This window comes from Physella acuta, unplaced genomic scaffold (assembly GCF_028476545.2).
Source record: "Physella acuta isolate Inbredline_101_S28 unplaced genomic scaffold, ASM2847654v3 ptg000508l, whole genome shotgun sequence".
NCBI classification, from domain to species: Eukaryota; Metazoa; Mollusca; class Gastropoda; family Physidae; genus Physella; species Physella acuta.
Genome location: NW_026732027.1, coordinates 290,899 through 318,197, shown reverse-complemented (window position 1 = coordinate 318,197; position 27,299 = coordinate 290,899). Strand labels below are relative to the sequence as shown.

Sequence of the window (27,299 nt, the reverse complement as noted above, 5' to 3'; positions counted from 1 at the left end):
CACTACTGTCCTTTACCTGAGGTCACCACTGTCCTTTACCTGAGGTCACGGCGATCCTTTACCTGAGGTCACCACTGTCCTTTACCTGAGGTCACCACTGTCCTTTACCTGAGGTCACCACTGTCTTTTACCTGAGGTCACCACTGTTCTTTAGCGGAGGTCACCACTGTCTTTTACCTTAGGCCCCACTGTCCATTACCAGAGATCCCACAGCCCATTTCTGAGGTGACCACTATCAATTAGATGACATCTCATATCCGTCCAACTACTTCGCATGGTCTTCGTGTTAGATGTTGTATACAAACCAAATCTTGCTGTCTTCAATAATAATCCCTGACTTAAATTAAGATTAAAACATCTAAATTCAATTATCTTATATCTAAATGTTTCCTGTGTAAAAAAAACAAACTAAAATGTGAAAATATTTACACGAAATAAACATTCTGTTGTAGATTTAAACCAAACCAAGTATACGATATTCCGCATTATATATATATATATATATATATATATATATATATATATATATATATATATATATATATATATATATATATATATATATATATATATATATATATATATATATATATATATATATATATATATCATGAATCTTATCCAACTTTTCCCACCGACACAGATAAGCGCTAGCCGGCAGAAGTTTAGCCAGAAAACAAGCAGTACTGACAACGAGGCCCCGACAGCGGCCAAGGCTAAACCCGACGTCACGAACGATGCTAGAAAAATCCGAGCAGGCCGCACGGACTTTGGTCAGCTGCTTCAGAAGTTTTCTGGATCCGATTCCAATTCGGAGAAGTCTGACTCTGAGACCAACGTGACGGGCGAGGCGGCGGGGAGGAGGGGGGTACGTCGACAGGCAGCAGAAGAGATCCTGTCGAGTGAGGACTCGGAAAGTGCCAGGAGAACGCCGGAACGGACGCAGAGTTTAAAAATAGCCCCGAGCATGGCGTCTAGATTTGGCGGGGGTCTTGAAAAAAGTTCCAGTTTTAAGTCAGAGTTCATGTCCCGTAGACTTGCTCAAACCGCGGCTGTTGTTAAAGAACCCACCCCGCCGAGAGTGCTGAATCCGCCCCTAGAAAAAACTATACCGGAAGTGAAACCAGAGGTTGTTGCAGCGACTTTCGGTACGGTTAACACGACCGCTTCTGTAACTGGATACAGATCTCTCCGGGAGTCGATGAGAGACAGGTATCCAACGTCTCCACGAGCCTCACCTGACAAAGATGCCTTAACCCCCAGCAGACCAAAGATCTCAGAACCCCCCAGCACACACGAACCTGCTAGTGCTGTAAAAGAAGACGTCGCTCCACCTGTAAGACTTTCCTCTAGTAGTTCTGAACCGGCATCAACGACAGGAGGTAAATCCACCAGTTTCTCGGCCCGGTATGGTCTTTCTAGAAGAATCACAGACAGTGTAAATAGTAGTAAAGAAAATGTTCCAGAGATCTCGAGTAGCGTACCGTCTTTAAGCGGTCAAACAGTCAGGCCGAGGAAAGAATCGAGCACTTCCTCTGTTGAAGAAGATAAATCCGCCAGCATCTTAGCTAGGTACGGTATGAGTATTGATACACCAGAGAAGAAAGAAGTGCCGGAGGGTGGCGGGTGTACGGGAGACATTCCTTCAGGAGACTTGAAAACAACAGAGCCAGCTAAAGACGCCGGTGACCATTCGAGTATCGGACGGTCTAGTCGATTGCTTGAGATCTCTACACGATCGAAAGACAGTTCGATTACAAATCAATCGCATTTTACGACCGAGCGGCTCACGGCGAGGGCGTCGCCAGCCAAAGACAAAACATCGGTCATTGAACCCAGTTTACTATCACCTGACAGGAAAAGTCCAGGTAAGGAGGTCGCTACAGGTGGACTTGACAGGAGTCTGGAACTCTTGTCACGTGTGACGAAAGAACTGGACCACCCTGAGCAGCCCTCCTCCCTCCCCACCTCGCCGCTAAATCTGACGTCACCAACCCGTCAGACCAACCCCTCGTCGTTCCAAGAGGCAGAGAACTTGATTAAAAAAGTTGATAATAGGATTTCCTCCATGGCCAACAGTCATTCTCCGGAAAAATCAAAATCTCCGGAAAAATCAAAATCTCCGGAAAAATCAAAATCTCCGGAAAAAGAAAACGCCCCACACACTCGTGTACCACCGGTACTGACAACAAAGTCTGCGGTTGACGTAAAACACATATCCCAACAACAAACACACGTACCAACCTCCAAGTCGGATGTCGAGAATAACCATGACAAAGTAAAAGAACCCTCTAGACTAAAGATGTCGTCGGTATCACCTTCGAAGACAGAGGTTGAAAATAACCATGATAAAATAAAAGAATTCACTAAACAAAGTCCTCAGCGGGATCCTGAAGCTCCACACGAGGTTCCAGTCGGAATTAAAGCTCTCTCCCCAACAAAGACTTCTGTCGACGTGCTTGTAGCTAAATCTATCATAGCTCCACCAAGTTCAGTGGAGTCTAGCATTGCTCCACCGACATCATTGAAGTATGGCATAGCTCCACCAAGTTCGGTGGAGTCTAGCATTGCTCCACCGACATCATTGAAGTCTGGAATATCTCCATCAAGTTCGGTGGAGTCTGGCATTGCTCCACCGACATCAGTGGAATCTGATTCTAGCACCAACAGCATCAGAAGGACGTCGTCGTTTAAAGATGTGACCGTCAAGAGAACCGACTCCTTCGAGCAGAGGAAAGGCATCCTCAAGAGAACCCCCTCCCTGAAGAAGGAGAACGAGTCGGTCATCGTTGACCCCCAGCTGTCCAAGATCCTCCAGATGAGGAAACAGATGGTCGGTGACGTAGCCGAGACGGAGGAAGAGGCTGAAGAGGCAAAGGACGGCGTGCCAAATTTAGAGAGACGAAAGTCAAGGTCACTGTCTGCGGCTGAGGAGATCCAGGAGAACTTGAAGTGAGTCTAAAAACACTGAGGGTGCTAATGTTAGGTTGTGGGTGTTAATGTTAGGTTGTTGGTGTTTAGGTTGTGGGTGTTAATGTTAGGATGTGGGTGTTAATGTTAGGTTGTTGGTACTAATGTTAGGTTGTGGGTGCTAATGTTAGGTTGTGGGTGTTGATGTTAGGTTGTGGGTGCTAATGTTAGGTTGTGGGTGTTAATGTTAGGTTGTGGGTGTTGATGTTAGGTTGTGGGTGTTGATGTTAGGTTGTGGGTGTTAATGTTAGGTTGTGGGTGTTGATGTTAGGTTGTGGGTGTTAATGTTAGGTTGTGGGTGTTTAGGTTGTGGGTGTTAATGTTAGGTTGTGGGTGTTAATGTTAGGTTGTGGGTGCTAATGTTAGGTTGTGGGTGCTAATGTTAGGTTGTGGGTGCTAATGTTAGGTTGTGGGTGCTAATGTTAGGTTGTGGGTGCTAATGTTAGGTTGTGGGTGCTAATGTAAGGTTGTGGGTGCTAATGTTAGGTTGAGGGTGTTAATGTTAGGTTGTGGGTGTTAATGTTAGGTTGTGGGTGTTAATGTTAGGTTGTGGGTGCTAATGATAGGTTGTGGGTGTTGATGTTAGGTTGTGGGTGTTGATGTTAGGTTGTGGGTGTTAATGTTAGGTTGTGGGTGTTTAGGTAGTGGGTGTTAATGTTAGGTTGTGGGTGTTGATATTAGGTTGTGGGTGTTAATGTTAGGTTGTGGGTGTTAATGTTAGGTTGTGGGTGTTAATGTTAGGTTGTGGGTGTTGATGTTAGGTTGTGGGTGTTAATGTTAGGTTGTGGGTGTTAATGTTAGGTTGTGGGTGTTAATGTTAGGTTGTGGGTGTTAATGTTAGGTTGTGGGTGTTTAGGTTGTGGGTGTTAATGTTAGGTTGTGGGTGTTGATGTTAGGTTGTGGGTGTTGATGTTAGGTTGTGGGTGCTAATGTTAGGTTGTGGGTGTTTAGGTTGTGGGTGTTAATGTTAGGTTGTGGGTGTTAATGTTAGGTTGAGGGTGTTAATGTTAGGTTGTGGGTGTTAATGTTAGGTTGTGGGTGTTAATGTTACGTTGAGGGTGTTAATGTTAGGTTGTGGGTGTTTAGGTTGTGGGTGTTAATGTTAGGTTGTGGGTGCTAATGTTAGGTTGTGGGTGTTAATGTTAGGTTGTGGGTGTTTAGGTTGTGGGTGTTTAGGTTGTGGGTGTTAATGTTAGGTTGAGGGTGTTAATGTTAGGTTGTGGGTGTTTAGGTTGTGGGTGTTGATGTTAGGTTGTGGGTGTTGATGTTAGGTTGTGGGTGTTTAGGTTATGGGTGCTAATGTTAGGTTGTGGGTGTTGATGTTAGGTTGTGGGTGCTAATGTTAGGTTGTGGGTGCTAATGTTAGGTTATGGGTGCTAATGTTAGGTTGTGGGTGTTGATGTTAGGTTGTGGGTGCTAATGTTAGGTTGTGGGTGTTAATGTTAGGGTGTGGGTGTTTAGGTTGTGGGTGTTGATGTTAGGTTGTTGGTACTAATGTTAGGTTGTGGGTGTTGATGTTAGGTTGTTGGTACTAATGTTAGGTTGTGGGTGTTTATGTTAGGTTGTGGGTGTTAATGTTAGGTTGTGGGTGCTAATGTTAGGTTGTGGGTGCTAATGTTAGGTTGTGGGTGTTGATGTTAGGTTGTGGGTGTTGATGTTAGGTTGTGGGTGTTTATGTTAGGTTGTGGGTGTTGATGTTAGGTTGAGGGTGTTGATGTTAGGTTGTGGCTGTTAATGTTAGGTTGTGGGTGTTGATGTTAGGTTGAGGGTGTTGATGTTAGGTTGTGGCTGTTAATGTTAGGTTGTGGGTGTTGATGTTAGGTTGAGGGTGTTGATGTTAGGTTGTGGGTGTTGATGTTAGGTTGAGGGTGTTGATGTTAGGTTGAGGGTGTTGATGTTAGGTTGTGGGTGTTGATGTTAGGTTGTGGGTATTGATATAATGCTGTGGGTGCTAATGTTAGGTTGTGGGTGTTGATGTTAGGTTGTGGGTGTTGATGTTAGGTTGTGGGTGTTGATGTTAGGTTGAGGGTGTTGATGTTAGGTTGAGGGTGTTGATGTTAGGTTGTGGGTGTTGATGTTAGGTTGAGGGTGTTGATGTTAGGTTGAGGGTGTTGATGTTAGGTTGTGGGTGCTAATGTTAGGTTGAGGGTGCTAATGTTAGGTTGTGGGTGCTAATGTTAGGTTGAGGGTGTTGATGTTAGGTTGTGGGTGTTGATGTTAGGTTGTGGGTGCTAATGTTAGGTTGTGGGTGTTGATGTTAGGTTGAGGGTGTTGATGTTAGGTTGAGGGTGTTGATGTTAGGTTGTGGGTGCTAATGTTAGGTTGTGGGTGTTAATGTTAGGTTGTGGGTGCTAATGTTAGGTTGTGGGTGTTAGTATAATGCTGAGGGCTATAATGTTAGATTTTGTGTGTTATGTTAGGGTTTGTGTGTTATGTTACGGTTTGTGTGTTATGTTAGAGTTTGTGTGTTAATGTAAGTGTTTTTGGTTATTAATTTTAAATTGTGGGTGTAAATGTTATGGTTTGATCATTGCACTATACCATTTCTTTTACTGTTAGTTGTTGGGCCTAAATGTTAGGTTTTGGACAATAAACCATTAGCGATCAATCAACATTTGTGTTAATTAAGATACATTGCATTAGGACGTGCAACATTCCCTTTGTCTTTAGACGACAATTGAATTAGACCAAAACTAATTACCGTCCACATAATTAACATGTAATTAATCAAGCCTAGAAGTGGTAAGAAACAGTGGCGGTAGGTATACAAATGATGTGACGTAGCTTATTTTACATTTTAGGCTCATTTTCTTTTTCATTTTAAAGTACTCTTTTTATAAAGCGGAGGTGGCTATAACTCAAACGATATCATTTACACGATTTTTTTTGTGTACTGTTTATCCAGATAAATCGCACATAATTTGAGAACCTGATAAAACGTTGGCCTATAAATAAAACTCAACGCGTGTGCCTTCAAATTGCTTTCTTAAGCAGTTTGTTGTTTTAAGCAGGGGAGTTAACTGCTAAAAATCTTTGCCATTGATACGATAAGCGTGGTTATGTTCCCTGTCGAATTTTTTTTTTTTTTGTTTTTTTTTTGTTTTTTGTTTTATCAAGTTGAATAAACAAACCTTTTCACCTCCTATTTAAAGTGACATATCATCCCAAATCTTAACTCACGTGCAGGCGTCCACCTTTAACCCGAATTTCGACCACGTCTTTATACAATCTACCTCTTATCTCGCTTTCGAAAAAAATGCAACCTACCTTTAACAATAGCTTGATTACTATGGAAACCATACCATCCGTTTTGAAAACAAACAACGTAGGTATACATTATTTAGACTAGAACACCACGTTGTACAAATCCAGACCCCCCCTCTACACTGAATCAAAACTCCAACAGTCCAAGGCCCCCCCCCCCCTCTACACGGAATCAACACTCTAACAGTCCAATTCCCCCCCCCCCCCCCTCTACACTGAACCAACACTCCAACAGTCCAAGTGCCCCCTCCCCCCACTGAACCAACACTCCAACAGTCCAAGTCCCCCCCCCCCCCCACTGAACCAACACTCCAGCAGTCCAAGCCCCCCCCCCCCTCCCCTAGACACCAGACTTAACTGCGTTGTGTTCACCTACCTGGCCGCCCCTCCCCAGGTACTCAAAGATCAAGCTGGCGGAGCAGGGCAAGAACCCGGAGGAGGACGAGACGCTCAAGCCCACGAGCGTGGCTGAGCGCATCTACTTCATGCAGACCAGGATCGAGGAGGAGAAGTACGCCGCCACCACGCCCAAGCCAAGGTCAGGGCTGTCCACGCCGAGGTCAAGGCCAAGGTGAGTGCTTATGCGTGCCTTGACGGATGTGTTGACATACACATCGTCGCTCACTTTCGTTTGTACCGTTTTTTTTTTTGTTTTTTTTTTTTTTACATTTTATTTACTGCGTGTGCTTTGTTTACTAATTCCAATCAACAACTCTCTACTGGGCCCGAACCCATCTAGTCCTAGTAATTTTTTATTATTTTTTTAATTTTTAATTTATTTTTATTTATTTTTAAGCTTTACTAACATAGCTGTTTGTGATAGTGAGGTCGGGTAGTTAGGTTTTTTTTTTTTTGTCAAAATTATTCATCGTTATAAATCGTTATTTAACCAATTTCTAAATTGATGAATTCATTTTCGATGACAAAGCAATATCTTTAAATTTTCAATTTATTTTAAATATTAAATATTCAATAAAAAGTTAATTTAAAAAAAAATTTGATTCAATAACGAAACGGGAAGTAACAATATTAATTAGAAACGATCACTCGATCCGTTTGCTGAGTTAGCTTTCACATCTCTAAACATATTTTTTATACAAGGCAAGTTACGAAACGGTGAATAGGAAACGACTCGAGTGATTGTATAAGGAAATATTAGCGTCATTGAATCGTTTAGGGTAGTAAAACATTATTTTGCATGAGAGATGTATCTTAAAGAAAAATGGACTTGCAAAGAAAAAACTACTTTTGGTTTTGAAACATCAGGCCCCGACGTATTCATATATCTTTACAATTTCTTTATAATCTACGACTAAAGTATATGATAAATCAAGTATAAAAACTTTGATAATAACACGCTTTTAAAATATTTCTAATGAGTTAACATAATTATGTATTAAAATCTTCGTATTTTTCCAATAACAAACAAAATATAGGTCATATATTTTGAAACATTAAAAAAAACCATTAAAGTAAGTAATTAACTATAGGCTATATTTTTACCAAACATTGTACCTGACATATTTCACCCAAATTTACTTTAAATTAAATCTTGAAAGGATTTTTTTTTATGTATATATACATTTTTTACAAGTTTCTGCCTTGTGTGCAAACGGCTTTCAAGTAAAAATGTTATTTTCTACCATTAGATAATGTCTAGGAACCCTTGAATGTCTAGCACTCCTCTATTTTTTCATCATAACACCTTTGTCTCTCTCACTCCAGGTCGGGCTACATCACCCCCACCCTCGCCAAATCTCTGGACGAGCACCTCCCCCCGATCTCCACCTCCTCCTCTTCCTCCTCCCTCCACGCCCTGGCAACCACCAACTCGTCCCTGACAACCAGCGTCCATGGCAACCAGTCGAGTCAAACGCCGCTATCCAACACGAGGCTGATAGAGAAACTCAACGAGATTGCCGGCGCCACTGGGGTGGTTGAGGAGCGGCGTCACAGGTTCCAGAACAGGAACAGGAACGACTGGCGTCACCAGACGCAGCCCGTGACGCAGGAGGAGATAAACGCCGCCGACTGGTCAGTGATCTCCCTTATATGTGTACCAGGTTATCTCCCTTCCTGAACGAAAGTGGTGTGTAACACCGGTTAGGTATTGACGCGGTTATTTTGGTGGCATAGCTACCATACCCCAGGTCTTTCATCTCACCAAGCATGAGTCCTAACCTTAGGCCTAATCCTCACTCTTACATCAACAAATACGTCATATGGTAATCAACGTTCCCTTTAAAGAGCATGCAATTTGTGTGCTAGGTGTTCTCAAAGACATAAAAAATACATAGATCTAGATCTATGTATTTTACAAAATAACTAGGAGGCAGGTTGAAAACTGCGTCCGCACAAGCGAGCGGCTCAGAGGGAACGTTGATGGCAATGAATATGATAATGCACTGGAAAAAACTAGCGTTTTGATCAGGTTTTTTCGCGAACATTCATATCGCAGCCAGGAGAAATCCTACCCCACCCGCGGCACCTTATTCTTTACTTATTCATCTGCCCAACCCCCCCCCCCCCCCCCCCCCCATTTTTTAGCCACAGCTCTGCCATATTTTGTTTTGCCCCCATTAGTCATATAAAAGAAATAGTTTTGACCGCCCCCCCCCCCCACATGTCTCGAAAACACTGTAATGCCCCCTCTCCGCCTATGTCAGAATTTTTCCCCCCCCCCCCCCCCCCCCATCCACCCGTCCCGCTTTTACAATTAGGGGAAATAACTCCTCACGCTCTATTTATGTTTTTTTGTAAACGGGTTTCCCAGCCTCCCCCACCCCCCTCCCTTACCCCCACCCCCACCTATACTCACATCTCTATGATAAAGTATTTTTTGTTTTGCTCTATTTCCCATCCATCTCTAGTGAAATCTTAGTTTAAAAAAATATCCGCGCCATCTTTGTATGTCTTTGTCTTGTAAGCTGTGATTGGCTAGCGTCTTAACGATTCTACAATCAGGCGGGTGGGGGGGGGGGAACATTTGATGGTGTATTATTACGTGTTTTGGCAAGCTCTGGAACCTCTCACAGCAGACGTCAGGCAGGAGTAACGTAGCTGTTGTCGTCTGGTTGTAGTTTGTACTGGGATATGATCCTGTCGGCTTATCTCTTGCCGGTTAAACCAGAATCTTTGTATTAAGGTCTGACGGCTAATTTCTACCTTTCATCAGAGCTGATGGACGTGTGCTTAGATAATTATATGAATTAGTAATTTAATTAACTAAACAAAAAACTTGTTTTCAGAAATCATTCTCACACTCTTTGGATTATTTTTTATTCTAAAATGTGAACGGAATTTTAAGACGTTACGATTTTACAGATTAAAATTTTGGTTCATGATTTCTAACTGATCGCTAAGTGAAATTTGTGATAGAGATTTAGGTAATTAAGGAGTGTAATATGTTTGTGTATCATATTCTAAGCAGAGGTTATAAATAATGTAAGTAGTTTCAAGATTTATATGAAAATTATGGTCCTATACACACATCCACGCACACCCACGCACACCCACACACACACACACACACATATATATATATATATATATATATATATATATGTTTACTTACCTCCTACACATACGTTAATACTTAACGCCACTTCTTGTCATAGCGTGTACAAAATACGGCAAGTTGCCAAATGCTAACTCAGTACTAAAAATGTCCTATCCTACCCGCGTGTTTAGCTCTATCATCTCTTGGTTTAACATGAATGATTCATCTATTCTATCTTTGAATTTATTGTTTTCTGAATTGAACGAATGTGTGCTTTTTAAAACGTGTATCCATTATGATGTATCCATGTGGAGGGTGGCTTTCTCACGTAGAAAGATCACGCAGACGACAGGGTTGATGGTAGAGTGAATTAGATGGGCCAATATAAAAAACTTCAGCAATTTTAAAAACATCATTTTGTGTCTTAAATGATAAACGAGGGCGTTAAAGTGTGGCGCTAATTATATAACAACGCTCCTGTCTTGCTTTTATACAAAGCTAATGAATCGTCCGTTGATTACTTTAACATATGTAGGCGGTTTTTACCTTAACCCCCACCCCCGACACCCCTCCTTCCAACTACATCACCCCAGCTCTAGCAGCAACGTAAGATACTGACACCCATCGCTACCGTACGTTCAGATGACGATGATGATAATATCTTAACGCACCGGAAAGCACACATCTCCTAATTGATTGTAATTAGAAGTGATTGCGATGTGCATCGCGTGTTAATTAATTAAATAATCCCGAATGTTCATAGTGTTTCCCCTACAAAATCAACCTTTATCCATATTGCTATTGAATCACGCGTAATTCTTGTTAATGGAATTCTCATTCTAGGAACTATTGGATTACAACAATAAATTTGTTGTGTAATTGTTGTATATTATGTTTGCCTTTTAATTAGAACCATTCAACACACCGCCAACATTTATGATTGTAGAAACATGACACTCTTTTAACAATTAACCACTGTTTGTAAAAGTTTAAAGGGATGGTGTGATTGAAGTGTAGAACGCTCAATGAGAACTTGAGCGTCAGGAGTTTAGTTCCCGAGTTCGAATCAGGGCAGAACTGAGTCCACCTTATTCACCTGTGTTCCGGAGTTGACAGTGTCATTTTTTATATGGTCCAAGAAACTTGTTTGCCGTACACATCTAACTTATGGATTATGTGTCACAATAAACACGTTTAAATACGAAACTTCACCTGATGTATAATGATTATTTTCTTTCAAATACGAAAGTATCCATTACGTACCCAAATTAATGTATTAAGATAAGAAACTATCCTACAGCTAACTTCCCTATTAATAATATTTTAAATTATCCACTATGTGTCACAATAATTGTTTGTAAGTACTGAACTATCCCACAACTAACTCCTATACTATTACTTCGTTAAATTATTCACTATGTGTCAAAATAAATGTTTGTAAGTACGAAACTATCCCACAACTCCTACATTATTAATTCTTTAAACTGCCCTCTATGTGTCACAATAATTGTTTGTAAGTACGAAACTATCCCACAACAAACTTCTATATTATTACATCGGTAAATTATCCTCTTTGTGTAACAATAAATGTTTGTAAGTACGAAACTATCCCACAACTAACTCCTATATTCTTCATTCTTTAAACTGCCCTCTATGTGTCACAATAAATGTTTGTAAGTACGAAACTATTCCACAACTAACTCCCTTCCTCTATATGTACGAAACTATCCCACAGCTAACTCCCTTCCTCTATGTATCGCAACAAATGTTTAAAAAGTACGAAACTATCCAACAACTAACTCCCTTCCTCTATGTGTCACAACAAATGTTTAAAAAGTACGAAACTATCCCACAACTAACTCCCTTCCTCTATATGTACGAAACTATCCCACAACTAACTCCTATATTATTAATTCTTTAAACTGCCCTCTATGTGTCGCAATACATGTTTGTACGTACGAAACTATCCCACAACTAACTCCCTTCCTCTATGTATCACAATAAATGTGTGTGTGTACGAAACTATCCCACAACTAACTCATATATTATTACTTCTTTAAACTGCCTTCTATGTGTCACAATAAATGTTTAAAAGTACGAAACTAACTCACAACTAACTCCCTTCCTCTATCTGTCACAATAAATGTTTGTAAGTACGAAACTATCCTTTCAACTAACTCCAATGTTTATCTGTCCCCAGCCTGGAGACGGTGAGCACATTCCGCGCGCTGGTACGTAAACAAACATCTTTTAACGCTTTCGAGCAGCTCCAAGCCCAGAGTCTCTCCAAGACTTTGGTCACCCCGGGGGTCAAGAAATCCATAGAGTTCCCCCAGCACTTGTCCCCGCCCCCCAAAAACCGGAACCGGCGTTTGAGGAACAGGACGCTTCCGGTTACAGCCGAGGAGCTGAACGCGGTGCCAGAACACCAGATGCTGATAACTGACCCGGAGTGGGCCAAGGTCAGACACGGTGCCTGGTGTCCCCATAGGCTAGACAAGTTGACCCAATAACAGGCCGATGGTGTCTTAACGAACTAACATACCCTACCAAAGCATGTTTAGATAGGTTCAGCTATATTTTTATTCTAACAAAAAGTAGTGGATGCACATTAATGACATGTTATTTTACCATAACTAAGTCCTTTGCCTAATACAATCAGAAGCCGTTTTGAAAAACTAGACCTTATCTTCCATGCATTTAATTTTTAAAAAAACTTGTTTAGTTCCATCTGTATTCCATAATCATTAAGTATTTGGTTAGTTTTTATTATAACCAAATAATAAATTTAAATTCGTAAAATTCTACCCCTCCCCACACAGACTTTCCATAAGTAATTCTTTCACACTAAAGTGCGAACATCCTCCCCCCTCCCCCACCCACCCACAGATTTTCGCAATGTTTGATGTCAGTAATGTACCACCACATGTAGATCTACACTTTTTTTTTTTGACAAACCATAAACGCCGTTTTGCTCAATAGTATTCATGTGATGAATGTTGTCAAAGACTTGTTTAGCTTAGGGGCGCCTGCACTTGTCATGACGCATGGGTTGTCCACTAACTGCATGAGAATCACTGCCAGCATCTGAATACTGGGGTGCTAAAAATAGTAACACGTGTTCGGAAATTCCCCTCTACATTGTTCTATAATGCTAACACTATGATGTTTTTATGGCTATCTTGACCACAATGTAACCACAAGGATCAGACGACAACCACTTAGACTAGTCTCTAGTGCATGCTGCCTCTAACCACTCTAACTACACGCTACGGACTGGTTCTGACATCCACTAGCAGCATGGTTGAGTAGTTTGTGTCAAATAAGGATTGGTTAATTTTTAAATATTGAACATGTACACATTTATTTATATCTATTGAAACACTGATCTTCCTTCATTGTGTCAGCAGTATTCGAAACTCAGTCCCCAGTCACACAGCTAAGTGCTAACAGAAATACATGCACCATTTTATGCATTTTTCAATCATCTCAAAGTGTAACTAAACATATCATAATTCCACGTTACTTAGTGCTTACAATAAACGTAATGAAAAGCCCAGTTAATTTTTAAAATATGTATTTACTAAACTGGCTTCTACCCATTATGATCGAAGGGGGATACAGCTAAGACAAGTTTGTACTTAAAGGCGCTAGAACTAGAGTAGTGTTCTGAAGAACTTTCTGTAACTTGAGTGCTTAATGAGACGCCATGCTTGATATTCTGACGACAAATACTTTATAAGTCTTTTACTCTGACATTTTTCTGACATTGTAGTAGCAAACTTGTCACTCTGGGACCCTTTTAACTGGGTATCTGACACTCCCACGATTTCTGCTCACTGACATAAACTGAAAACCTGACTCTGATAATAACTGACTCTCACGATGACTCCCGTTTTTCAGACCGATGACTCCGAGAAAAGAGACTCCAGGACAGACTCTGGCATACTTTCCGGATCTGACGTGGACTTGCTGTACGACCAGTCCGCCGTGGGCAGTGATGGTCAGCGGTTGCCTGGCAACCAGACTGACCTGGCCGAGAATGACCCGTCCAGGATGAGTATCGCGGCCAAGGCGTCGTACTTCAAGAGCCTGGAGGAGAGGACCAAGGCGGAGAAGTCGGCCAGTGGGGCTAAAAGGTGAGGTGGTCACCCTGTGTGTGTGGGGGGTGGGGGGGGCGGCTGACATATTTGATGGTCACACTGTGTGGTGATAAAAGTTGAGGTGGTCACCCTGTGTGTGTGGGGGGGGGGGGCGGCTGACATATTTGATGGTCACACTGTGTGGTGATAAAAGTTGAGGTGGTCACCCTGTGTGTGTGGGGGGTGGGGGGGGGGGGGGCGGCTGACATATTTGATGGTCACACTGTGTGGTGATAAAAGTTGAGGTGGTCACCCTGTGTGTGTGGGGGGGGGGGGGGGGGCGGCTGACATATTTGATGGTCACACTGTGTGGTGATAAAAGTTGAGGTGGTCACCCTGTGTGTGTGGGGGGTGGGGGGGGGGGGGGGCGGCTGACATATTTGATGGTCACACTGTGTGGTGATAAAAGTTGAGGTGGTCACCCTGTGTGTGTGGGGGGGGGGGGGCGGCTGACATATTTGATGGTCACACTGTGTGGTGATAAAAGTTGAGGTGGTCACCCTGTGTGTGTGGGGGGGGGGGGGGGCGGCTGACATATTTGATGGTCACACTGTGTGGTGATAAAAGTTGAGGTGGTCACCCTGTGTGTGTGGGGGGGGGGGGGGCGGCTGACATATTTGATGGTCACACTGTGTGGTGATAAAAGTTGAGGTGGTCACCCTGTGTGTGTGGGGGGGGGGGGGGCGGCTGACATATTTGATGGTCACACTGTGTGGTGATAAAAGTTGAGGTGGTCACCCTGTGTGTGTGGGGGGGGGGGGGCGGCTGACATATTTGATGGTCACACTGTGTGGTGATAAAAGTTGAGGTGGTCACCCTGTGTGTGTGGGGGGGGGGGGGGCGGCTGACATATTTGATGGTCACACTGTGTGGTGATAAAAGTTGAGGTGGTCACCCTGTGTGTGTGGGGGGGGGGGGGGCGGCTGACATATTTGATGGTCACACTGTGTGGTGATAAAAGTTGAGGTGGTCACCCTGTGTGTGTGGGGGGGGGGGGGGCGGCTGACATATTTGATGGTCACACTGTGTGGTGATAAAAGTTGAGGTGGTCACCCTGTGTGTGTGGGGGGGGGGGGGGCGGCTGACATATTTGATGGTCACACTGTGTGGTGATAAAAGTTGAGGTGGTCACCCTGTGTGTGTGGGGGGGGGGGGGGCGGCTGACATATTTGATGGTCACACTGTGTGGTGATAAAAGTTGAGGTGGTCACCCTGTGTGTGTGGGGGGGGGGGGGGGCGGCTGACATATTTGATGGTCACACTGTGTGGTGATAAAAGTTGAGGTGGTCACCCTGTGTGTGTGGGGGGGGGGGGGGCGGCTGACATATTTGATGGTCACACTGTGTGGTGATAAAAGTTGAGGTGGTCACCCTGTGTGTGTGGGGGGGGGGGGGGCGGCTGACATATTTGATGGTCACACTGTGTGGTGATAAAAGTTGAGGTGGTCACCCTGTGTGTGTGGGGGGGGGGGGGGCGGCTGACATATTTGATGGTCACACTGTGTGGTGATAAAAGTTGAGGTGGTCACCCTGTGTGTGTGGGGGGGGGGGGGCGGCTGACATATTTGATGGTCACACTGTGTGGTGATAAAAGTTGAGGTGGTCACTCTTGCGTGGGGCTTAATTTTTAGGTAGGGTTTAAAGCGTTGGGCTAAACCAGGGGTCTCCAAACTACGGCCCGCGGGCCGAATGCGGCCCGCAAGGTCCTCTCATCCGGCCCGCGGAGATCTTTTTGCCCAAGGAATCGTTTGTATTGTTGATGATGGCTAAGGAAATTTGCCCAGAAAAATCAAAGACATGCCTGTAAGAAACTGGCCCCCGAACTGAAATTTGATAGTTAATGCGGCCCTCGGACTGAAAAGTTTGGAGACCCCTGGGCCGCTAAACGGTAATATGGGTATCTAATTAAATCCAAAATGATTGAAGTAGATTGCTACTCTCCACATCTGTATAAGTGAGTGTATTTTTATGTAGTCTTGTATAAGAGGTAGGTTTTCATTACATCCAGTATAAGAGGTAGATGTGTATTACATCCTGTGCAAGTGGGTAAGTTTACATTACATCCTGTGTAAGTGGGTAGGTTTTCATTACAACCTGTTTAAGTGGGTAGGCTTTCATTACATCCTGTGAAAGTGGGTAGGCTTTCATTACATCCTGTGTAAGTGGGTAGGTTTTCATTACATCCTGTGTAAGTGGGTAGGTTTTCAGTACAACCTGTGTAAGTGGGTAGGTTTTCATTACAACCTGTGTAAGTGGGTAGGTTTTCATTACACCCTGTGTAAGTGGGTAGGTTTTCACCCCACACTGTGTCTGGACCAACCCAGCGTCCAAGGCATTGTAAAGCCCCTATCCCTAGTCACAATACCCTCTATGTACCTGACCCCCCCCCCCCCCACTCTACTGCAGGTACATCCTGAGGAAGAAGCGAGAGAGGTCCCAGACCATGCCCATCACCGAGGACGAGGTCAAGTGCGCCTCAGAGATTGGAGATACCGGAAATAACACGTCACAAAACGAAGCGGTCAGTAGGTCAAGGTCGACGAGCGTCTCCGAAGAGGGAGAGAAGGAGGGTGAGCCGGACGAACTGACCAAGTGAGTAGTGTGGCATATGGGGTGGGTAGGGGGAGGGGTTGATATGGGCCGGGGGTGGGGGAGAGAAGGAGGGTGAGCCGGACGAACTGACCAAGTGAGTAGTGTGGCATATGGGGTGGGTGGGGGGAGGGTTTGATATGGGCGAGGGGGGGGAGAGAAGGAGGGTGAGCCGGACGAACTGACCAAGTGAGTAGTGTGGCATATGGGGTGGGTTGAGGGAGGAGTTGATATGGGCGAGGGGGGGGGGGGGAGAGAAGGAGGGTGAGCCGGACGAACTGACCAAGTGAGTAGTGTGGCATATGGGGTGGGTAGGGGGAGGGTTTGATATGGGCGAGGGGGGGGGGGGAGAGAAGGAGGGTGAGCCGGACGAACTGACCAAGTGAGTAGTGTGGCATATGGGGTGGGTTGAGGGAGGAGTTGATATGGGCGAGGGGGGGGGGGGAGAGAAGGAGGGTGAGCCGGACGAACTGACCAAGTGAGTAGTGTGGCATATGGGGTGGGTAGGGGAGGGGTTGATATGGACGAGGGGGGGGGGGAGCCGGACGAACTGACCAAGTGAGTAGTGTGGCATATGGGGTGGGTAGGGGGAGGGGTTGATATGGGCGAGGGGGGGGGGGAGAGAAGGAGGGTGAGCCGGACGAACTGACCAAGTGAGTAGTGTGGCATATGGGGTGGGTAGGGGAGGGGTTAATATGGACGAGGGGGGGGGGGAGCCGGACGAACTGACCAAGTGAGTAGTGTGGCATATGGGGTGGGTAGGGGGAGGGGTTGATATGGGCGAGAGGGGGGGGGGGGAGAGAAGGAGGGTGAGCCGGACGAACTGACCAAGTGAGTAGTGTGGCATATATGGGGTGGGTAGGGTGGAGGAGTTGATATGGGCCGGGGGTGGTGTGCAGGAGGGTAACCCCACATAGATAACAGGGTGCCAGGAAAATTAGATAGACGATGGTGTAGGGGCTATCAAATAATGTGGGGCTCCTGATAAAGGCCTGCAACCATTAATTTTATATGTGAATCGTTTCCTCTCTCACTGTAGGAAACACCACTTTTCCATCTCACACAGTAGGATACGCCACTTTTTAATTTAAAAAAAAAAAGTATTTCCCCTACAACAAGCCTAATTGTTTTTGTTTTGATGATTACAAAAATTATCGAATTTTTACCCATGACGTTTATCATATGTTTTAGTTTTATAACACATACACAGATCTAAATCTCTAGCTCGCGTGTTTGTGTAGTTTCAACAGAAAAAGTATAGACTATATATAAAGTGTGCCTGGTGTTTTACTGTCAGGGAAAACAATTCATACAGAGAGAGTTTTCTTTCTTGTTTGCAGCTGGTAACACAAGAATATTAGATTACGCCATAATCCGATTCTAACAGTTTAGATAATAGTATAGGAGTTCGTAACAGTTATCTGTAGTAAAATTATACCTGGCCAATAAACAACTCAGGGGTGGGTCACGTGAGCATGTGTGTCACGAAGATGGCCTTGAGATACCCGCCCAGATGTATGTTTTCTCTTCAACGATGGAATATTCCATTGCTAGAGTCTGGCTTAACTGGTTCTTGAAGTTTATAAACCAGTTTGTGAGCTCTTAGAAAATTGTTAAGTTCGTCTGTTTTGTTGAATTAATCTCACCTTCCAGCCCCACCCCCACTTTACCCTCGCCTTCTTATTACACACACAAACACACAACCCACACGTATATATACGGTGTAAGGAAACCCCTAGCATTTAGATATAGCCGCAGCCAATCAGCGTCTCCCCTTTCGCTGTCGGATAAGCATCGCCTGAGCTCGCGCTTACTGTGACGTATGGGATTACCCACGCTGTATTGCGTTGTTCTAATTATAGTGCTAGGTCAACGGGATTTACCGAAACCTCCCTTTCCTTGAGATAAGAAAACCTACTAGTTTGGTATCGACTGACGTACAGTAGGCACTGCCTGGTGATAGGGTCGCGGCACACATTGAAGGAATAAGTGGCAGTTTGATGACAATTTGGGGTAGGGGAAGGGGCTGGTTGTGAAAACCAGTATTTATCCAGACGACTTCCATCTCAGAATTAAGTTGTCAACTGAGGGATACATGGGATACTTGATACGTTTTCACTAGCAGATGATATAAATTTTTCTTAATGTGCCTACTTATTGACAGTACTTTGATTCAAACTTTTTGTTTTTGTTGAGAAAAAATAATCAATCAGTATTATTTTAAATAGACACATGTTTTACTAAAATTAGCTTAAAGTATGCATCTTTTTTCTGGTGTTTATCGGTTTTTAGAAGAAAATTAGTCTAACACTGTCCAGCTTATGCGTTACTTCTGTGAATGTTTCTCCTACAATACCTCTGCGATGTTATCGTTTGGAACAATGTGCAATATCCTAGCCAGTTGTTCTAGAACATCCTGTCTGTCCACAGCCTGTCACTGTCCGAGAAGGTCAAGCTGTTCTCACAGCTCAAGGACAAGGAACAGCAACCTCCGGTCAAGGCCGAGGCACCCGTCAGGAGGAGGAAGGGGAAGACAGCCTCGCGGTTTAGCACACAGGTTAGTGTTAGGGGGTTGGGTTGGGTTTAGGGTAGAGGGGTTGGATAGGTTTAGGGTAGAGGTTAGTGTTAGAGGGGTTGGGTTGGGTTTAGGGTAGAGGGGTTGGGTTGGGTTTAGGGTAGAGGTTAGTGTTAGAGGGGTTGGGTTTAGGGTAGAGGTTAGTGTTACGGGGGGTTGGGTTGGGTTTAGTGTAGAGGTTAGTGTTAGAGGGGTTGGGTTGGGTTTAGGGTAGAGGTTAGTGTTAGAGGGGTTGGGTTGGATTTAGGGTAGAGGTTAGTGTTAGAGGGGTTAGGTTGGGTTGGGTTTAGGGTAGAGGTTAGTGTTAGAGGGGTTGGGTTTAGGGTAGAGGTTAGTGTTAGAGGGGTTGGGTTGGGTTGGGTTTAGGGTAGAGGTTAGTGTTAGAGGGGTTGGGTTTAGGGTAGAGGTTAGTGTTAGAGGGGTTGGGTTGGGTTTAGGGTAGGGTAGAGGTTAGTGTTAGAGGGGTTGGGTTTAGGGTAGAGGTTAGTGTTAGAGGGTTGGGTTTAGGGTAGAGGTTAGTGTTAGAGGGGTTGGGTTTAGGGTAGAGGTTAGTGTTAGAGGGGTTGGGTTTAGGGTAGGGTAGAGGTTAGTGTTAGAGGGGTTGGGTTTAGGGTAGTGGTTAGTGTTAGAGGATTGGGTTTAGGGTAGAGGTTAGTGGTAGAGGGGTTGGGTTTAGGGTAGAGGTTAGTGTTAGAGGGTTGGGTTGGGTTTAGGGTAGGGTAGAGGTTAGTGTTAGAGGGGTTGGGTTTAGGGTAGAGGTTAGTGTTAGAGGGTTGGGTTTAGGGTAGAGGTTAGTGTTAGAAGGGTTGGGTTTAGGGTAGAGGTTAGTGTTAGAGTGGTGGCTTTGGTTTATGGTAGAGGTTAGTGTTAGAGTGGTGGCTTTAGTTTATGGTAATGGTTAGTATGCGTATGTTGTCGTTAGGTTGGGTTTAGGTAGAGGTTAGTGTTAGTGTGATCTTTAAGTTAGATGTTAGGTTGGTCGATGACTTAAGTTTAGAGTACAGAATAGTATTCGTGAGGTCTTTAGTTTACAGCTAGTGTGAGCGTTGGCTTTGGTTTAAGGCAGATGTTAATGTGGTCCTTACCTTTGGTTTAGGTTTAGAGGTTATATTGTGTTTAAAACCTGCATTGCATTTACACACATGCACACCATTTATCTGTGTTTATACGCTGTTTACAATGTTTTCAAACTGTTTATATTAAATCGTGTTTACACAGTTCCATAATATCTTCATTACTTTTATGTGGTTACAAACAATACCAAACTGTCTTACCCACTCAAGTAATTAAGTAGTACTCTGCTCCAAGATAAGTCATCATTCATTACTCATCTTTTATACAAGCCGACACTTCATCATTCCATCCCGCCCTCTTCCAACACAAGACAACACTAACCCAGGAAAAAAATAATTGTTAAGGACTTATTCATGAGGCCCTGTGATTTGGAATGTTAACATTGTCCTACATCTATGCCAGTGGAATGTTAACATTGTGCAGCATCTGTGCCGGTACACCCGAGTCGTGTGATGCATCTGGTGAGGTCAAGGACGTCACTCACCCCCTCCACCCCCACCCTTCTCCCACGGCAACTGTAAAAAACCACGAGTGTTGGGTTCCACTGGGGCAATACTCGTGACGTCACCAGCGGACCAGCAGACGTTCAGGATTCACTAGACTGTGTTTGTTGACGTGTAACCGGTCATTCCGTACTTCCAGGCTGGACATATTGTAGTGCTAAGTTAAAATCTGTATTAAAAAACTAAACAGGCTTGGGTTTTAATACGTTTTATGGAACCGGTTTCAGCGTTCCAAAGTACTGCATCGGATTCATGTGCCGTATGTATTCATGAATAAATATCGGTAACTCGGTCAGAGCAAGTGTGTGGAGTGGAAGATGGATTGTGTCCCCTTAGTTGGATGTGCCGAGGGGAAAAAAATGTTTGTGTGTAGATAAATTATAACGCAATTGCCGGTAGGTCACGGGACTACAAAGTGGGCGTGGTTACGGTAAGACAGGACGGCACTTCTGTGGACTAATAATAGATTTCGACTTCACCACGGGTCAGTGGTTTGTCGCTTCCAATGTGTTGTAGATGTAGACCATATCAGACCATATGTTGTACCACCATACTTGGCGCCTCCACCCGTTACATATGTGTACTGTGTAGTTAAACAATGCGAGGATATTTGGTTTTTATAAGCGGGATTCTCACGAATAGTAAAGACATTTAAATATATTATTAGCTACTACATTTGTTATAATGCATATTTGTTTAAACAACAACAAAAAAATCGTCTTTTTAAAGATTACATTTATTAGCCTACTTAAATTGTTGACTCCCCCCTTCCTCCCCCCCCCCCCCCCCCCCCTCCCGCTATTTTATAATTATGGTTTCTGTCAGTGGCTCGCATCTGTTCCCCACTATAAACATTACCCAGTAGCCCCGCTGTCAGACATAGTCTGCTGGGGTGTAACCTCCGGCTGTTGCTTCACTTGTACCCACTGACCTCATTTCAACGTGTAAACACGCGCTTTCTCTACGCTTTCAAACCGTGTTCAAATAAAACAAATAATTTGATTGGGCGACCTACTTCCGATTGGATGAGCGTAAATAAAATAATTAAGAAGGGGGGGGGGCATTATGAAACATTGTTTTAAAAAATACCATATCTCTATATGATAATTGGCTACATTATTAAGGCCAGGGCTTATTACTAAGCCACATTCTTAAGCCACTAATTATAAAAGCGGTTGCCTTGGTTGAATAAGTAATCTGTATCCTATTTAGCAACTGAGTAATCACGTGACTACTGTGTTGTATTCGTGGGCTGTGCTACCCCTTTGCTTGGCCTTGAGTGGGGCACAATACTCTTTCTAATGTTGTCATTACAGCCTATTTTTTATATCAACTAGTAGCACAAATAGCAGCTAGAGAATGTGCTCTAATGTTGTTTTGTTAGTTAATTAATCGTGTCCATTGGGTTTTGGTTGCTATGCACCAATATAACAAACAGATCTCTAACGGTCACATAACTTATGGTGTAATTAATGCGGTGGCCTGTAATACAGTGGGTTGCCTAGAATAGGCGTAGCGCTGTTGTAGTCTGAACACATTTGAGCAGCATCAAGTCCAATCACACGCTATAAAGATGGCAACAAATTAACGTCGAGAGTACACATTTGATAAGATGAAAGTTATTGCCCGATATTTTGGCGTAATGATGCTTATCGTCACGTGCATGGAAATCCTACAGGTGTCATGTGGAACACAGGTGTGTCGGGTCGATCATATACAGGTGTGCTGGGCAGGGTATATATGCCTAGGTGTGTCGTATTGAGGTTTAATATATAGTTGGTTATAGTTAAGAACACAGTAATTTACATGTGTGTGTGTCAGATTTTAATATATTTGTGTTGTAGGCATATATCATAGAGACGTGTTATGTTTATAAAATCGTGTGTGTGTGTGTATTAGTGTGTGTTTAATGTGCATGTTGTCAGCATTGATGCACACGCGTGAACTTCAATCAATGGAGCAGAAGTGGAGGTTCTCACCAACAATCATGTTGTAGCCTGATTGCCAATTCGAATGAATAGGGCTCACGAGTGTCAAGTATTTGAGAACCCCTACATTTAGAAGCGCTGTTATGAACTGGGGGTTATCTCGTCCATGTAACTGTAATAAATGCCAGTAATCATTCTCCACAGATGACTCACGAGGATAATTAGATGAATAGATAATTAGATGAATCAACACCATACCTCGTTTGGTCGCCTCCCCCCCTCCCCAACACACAACTTTGGTCTAATATTGCGCGACACGCACTTTTTAAAGTTGGATACTTCAGTAGTCACTGACTCACCACACACGTGCAGGGGGGGGGGGGGGCGCTTGCCCCCCTTACCCATCGCTTGTAACTATTGACTTCTGTCTTGATGAGCCAAAGTAAACAAGTTGATTGATTTTTATTGATAAAAAATGGAGTGTTAAAAACAATAAAAATCAAACGTATCTTGAAAAAAGCATTTGAAATCATGGTTTAACTTTAACCTTGTCATTTAAAAAAAAAGATTTCAACTGTCATCAGACAATACTCCTATGTGCATAGTCCCAAAACACGACCGCACATGAACCCCGATTGATATTACCAACATTCCCCCCTCTCGTAATAAAACACCTGAAATACTAGTAAGCAAATCCACAAATAGTATGTGCAAACAATATAAGATTTTCACTTGAAAGAAACCCACAATTCGTATGCACATTTAAACGCCTCACCATCCAGTGAAATAACCAACTGTGTGTGTACCCTGACTACACAGATTCCAACTCATGTGCTACTTATCTACTATACACAATGTCTAATCCCTAATGCCTCTATCCCGTCCATGCCTTACAGCCTGTGCAACCCATCTACTATACACATTGTTTCATGCCCTAATGCCCCCTACTATACACATTGTATCATGCCCTAATGCCCTCCACCCCCGTCCATGTCTTACAGCCTGTGACGTCAGATGAGGTAGAGCAAGCCGCTGCCTACTCCAGAATCTCACCCCTCGCCATGAGCATGGTCAAACCCCCCGACCCGGAACTCTTGATGGTAAGGATTTTACAGTACACGTTCTGGTGTTAGGTGACCTAAAGGTGTTTACACGCTACCGTGTCGGGTGACACAAAGAGCTAAACAATAATACATTAATGTGTTATGCTTAAGTTAACTTAGCAGTCCATGACCTAATACTTCACCTGTTCATGATATATTTAACCTGATCATCACCTGTGTACGACCTACTGTTTGACCTATCCACGAAATACTGTTTCATATGTCCATGACCTACTGTTTCATGTGTGCAAGAGTTACCGTTTCAGGTGTTAAGACCTACTATTTCACTAGTCCGTCATGACCTACTGCTTCATTTGTCCGTGATTTACTGTTTACCATGTAATTACCTACTGTTTTACATGTCATGACCTACTTTTTCCCTGTTATGATCTAATATTCCCCTGTTATGACCTACTATTCGCCTGCTATCACCTACTACTCACCTGTCCTGACCTACTGTTCACCTGTCCTGACCTACTGTTCACCTGTCCTGACCTACTACTCACCTGCCATGACCTACTATTCACCCACCATGACCTACTACTCACCTGTCCTGACCTACTACTCACCTGCCATGGCCTACTATTCACCCACCATGACCTATTACTCACCTGTCCTGACCTACTACTCACCTGTCCTGACCTACTACTCACCTGTCCTGACCTACTATTCACCTGCCATGACCTACTACTCACCTGCCCTGACCTACTGTTTCACCTGCCATGACCTACTACTCACCTGCCATGACCTACTGCTCACCTGTCCTGACCTACCATTCACCTGCCCTGACCTACTACTCACCTGCCATGACCTACTACTCACCTGTCCTGACCTACTACTCACCTGACATGACCTACTACTCACCTACCATGACCTACTACTCACCTGCCCTGACCTACTGTTTCACCTGCCATGACCTACTACTCACCTGCCATGACCTACTACTCACCTGCCCTGACCTACTGTTTCACCTGCCATGACCTACTACTCACCTGCCATGACCTACTGCTCACCTGTCCTGACCTACTACTCACCTGACATGACCTACTACTCACCTACCATGACCTACTACTCACCTGTCCTGACCTACTACTCACCTGACATGACCTACTACTCACCTGCCATGACCTACTACTTACCTGCCATGACCTACTACTCACATGCCATAACCTACTATTCACCTACCATGACCTACTACTCACCTGTCGTGACCTTCCATTCACCTGCTATGACCTACTGCTCACCTGTCATGACCTACAACAGGGCCTCCCCCTGAAAGACCAGCGCGCCCTGATGGCCCAACATGCCGAGATGGTCCTGTCTCAGTCGTCCCTCAGGTCCAGGTCAGGCTCCACCACCAGCCTGTCCCAGCCCTCCTCCAGGAGGACCTCCGTCAGCCTGGAGGATGATGACGTCAAGAGGCCGGAGACAGAAGACGAGGATAAGCTGGAAAAGAGAGGTAGGTACCTTCGTCAGTTTCAGGCATTCTGAGGAATCTTTCACTTTTTCACACATTCTGAGGCATCCTTCACTTTTTTACACATTATGAGGCATCTTTCACTTTTTCAGAAACAACTTACCTAGAAAAACAATACGTTTAGCTTATGCTATTTTATATTTTAAAACAATTAAATCTTGGATAAAAGTTCAGAACTTTTAATGGACTTTTCAGTAAAGCAGGTGAAGTAGAGTAGACCTGGGTCTGTGATTTTGGTGTGGCATTTCACTTATTTTTTCAAAGTAACCATCAGAGCATAGTAATACAAATCCAGATCTCTGGGTTAGCATTCAGGCACCCTATCTCTTGACCACTTTGTCCCTATTAAAACTAAAATTACAACACAATTTTAATCAAATGACTATTTTAATAAGCTCTATTATATAATTAAAGTAACTATTGTGGTTAAAATACCTGCAGGAATTCTGAAAGACAAAAGTGCCTCAACCAAAGACCTCCACGAGGTGAAGAGCATCCTAAAGGCCGAGCCCCGGAGCGCCAGGTCGGAGCCCGAGGTCCACAGCATCCTCAAGTCCAGCCACGACGCCAGACACCAGCTGGAGACCACCGTCTCCCTCCCAGAGGTTCGCGGCATCCTGAAGAAAGCCAAGTCTGAGGACATGTCCGGTCTGGACTGTGACGAGGTCAGGAGCATCCTGAAACACACCGACAGTGAGGAGGAGGAAGGGGCGGGGAGGCAGAGGTCAAGGTCGAACTCTCAGCCGTTCGGGATTCTCAAGCGGGAGAATTCTCCGCTGTCCGGCGACCACCCCTTGGAGATTAAGGGAATTCTGAAGACGCCTTCACATGAGAATGTGCCGGAGGTGATGAAGAGTGCAATGAGGCGCGGGAGTGCAGATTCCGACTCCTCCACGGCTGGAGTGCTGAAGAGTGCCTTCAAAAGGAGCACCCACAGCTCGGAGTCTGAGGACGGGCATCACGAGGGAGGGACTTCCGGTTCCGAAATCAAAAGCATCCTGCACAGGCCTTCTCTAGAACAATCCGACTCTCTGGATCTCAATTCCCACAAGCATGTGGATCTGACGATATCCGTGTCCGACTATCCATCCAATCATCCACACGATCACCACCCCAATCCACCCACCTCCAATCTTACAAGCAGCTCCGAGTCATCGGTCACTAAAAGCACTGAGGTCAAGGTTACATCCACGACTTCCGTGACAACAGAGACGACTGAGAAGACCACTCTGCAAGTGCCTGAGGACCTGGATGCCAGGAGTGGAACCAGCGCCTCTGAAGGGGAAGGAGAGAGCAGTGCCGGAGAGCTGCTGGACACCCCGAGGTCAAGGTTGAAGAGGAGGTCACGGGTGGTGGACAAGACGGGTGAAAGGTAGGTTGGTAAATCTTGCTAGAGTTACTTACTTAATCCTCATCACTCCTTGTGGATTATAGGGCAGCAACAAATCTCCGCCATTCCACTCTGTCTTGGGCTAGCCACTTTAGTTCATGCCAGGTCTTGCCAGTAGCCTGCACTTCTTCTTCCATCTCTCTCCTCCATGTTCCCAGTGGTCTTCCCTCTCTTTCGCTTTCCATTGGATATTTGGGAGTGGTCACTTGGTCGAATAAAACTATACTTAACACAACAGTGGCGATAATGACTAAAGAAATGAGTACTTAATTTTCTACAAAGGGACAACTCAACTCCACACTGCATTTTTTAATCCCCACCCCCTAATGATAATCCAAATTAGTATGTCTTTAATTACATGTTGTATTTTAAGACAGATGAAATATGTGCTAATTTACATTTTACAACCACATTTCTCAACCCCTCTAACCACCCTTTGCTTATTTAGTTCATTGTCACTAAATTAAGAATGCCACCACCTTTATGAGTTTGGCGTCATTTATAGACAAGTCTCTATTACCCTACACAATGTCCAGAATAATTAGAGGTTACTGATTCTACGCAGATCTATATAGTTTCACCTTCATTGATATTGATTTCAGACAACACTTACATTACAATGACAAATCGACACGTCCCACCCACGCGTTCAATGTTGGTTTAAATTTCAACAGTGAACACACGGTTGTGTGGGTATTTTTTTTTATCTAACCAGGACTTGCCATTTGTCTTCATAAAACTGACGTGTACCTGTTTGTTTTGTGAATGGGGTGCCTGGGTAGGGGG

The 27,299-nt window shown here is 44.2% G+C and overlaps 1 protein-coding gene across 3 annotated transcripts in view; it reads left to right on the top strand.

Annotated features, from left to right (window-relative positions):
- LOC131944801 (uncharacterized) overlaps positions 1-27,299 on the top strand; it is a 145,363-nt gene that overhangs the window by 84,980 nt on the left and 33,084 nt on the right. For all 3 annotated transcript variants that reach the window (XM_059305617.1, XM_059305616.1, XM_059305615.1), the window contains 10 exons: positions 644-2,952; positions 6,629-6,805; positions 7,960-8,268; positions 11,934-12,195; positions 13,637-13,872; positions 16,281-16,466; positions 18,894-19,020; positions 23,545-23,643; positions 24,910-25,105; positions 25,565-26,495. In XM_059305617.1, coding sequence (XP_059161600.1) covers positions 644-2,952; positions 6,629-6,805; positions 7,960-8,268; positions 11,934-12,195; positions 13,637-13,872; positions 16,281-16,466; positions 18,894-19,020; positions 23,545-23,643; positions 24,910-25,105; positions 25,565-26,495 — 4,832 coding nt within the window. The remainder of the gene's footprint in view (positions 1-643; positions 2,953-6,628; positions 6,806-7,959; positions 8,269-11,933; positions 12,196-13,636; positions 13,873-16,280; positions 16,467-18,893; positions 19,021-23,544; positions 23,644-24,909; positions 25,106-25,564; positions 26,496-27,299) is intronic.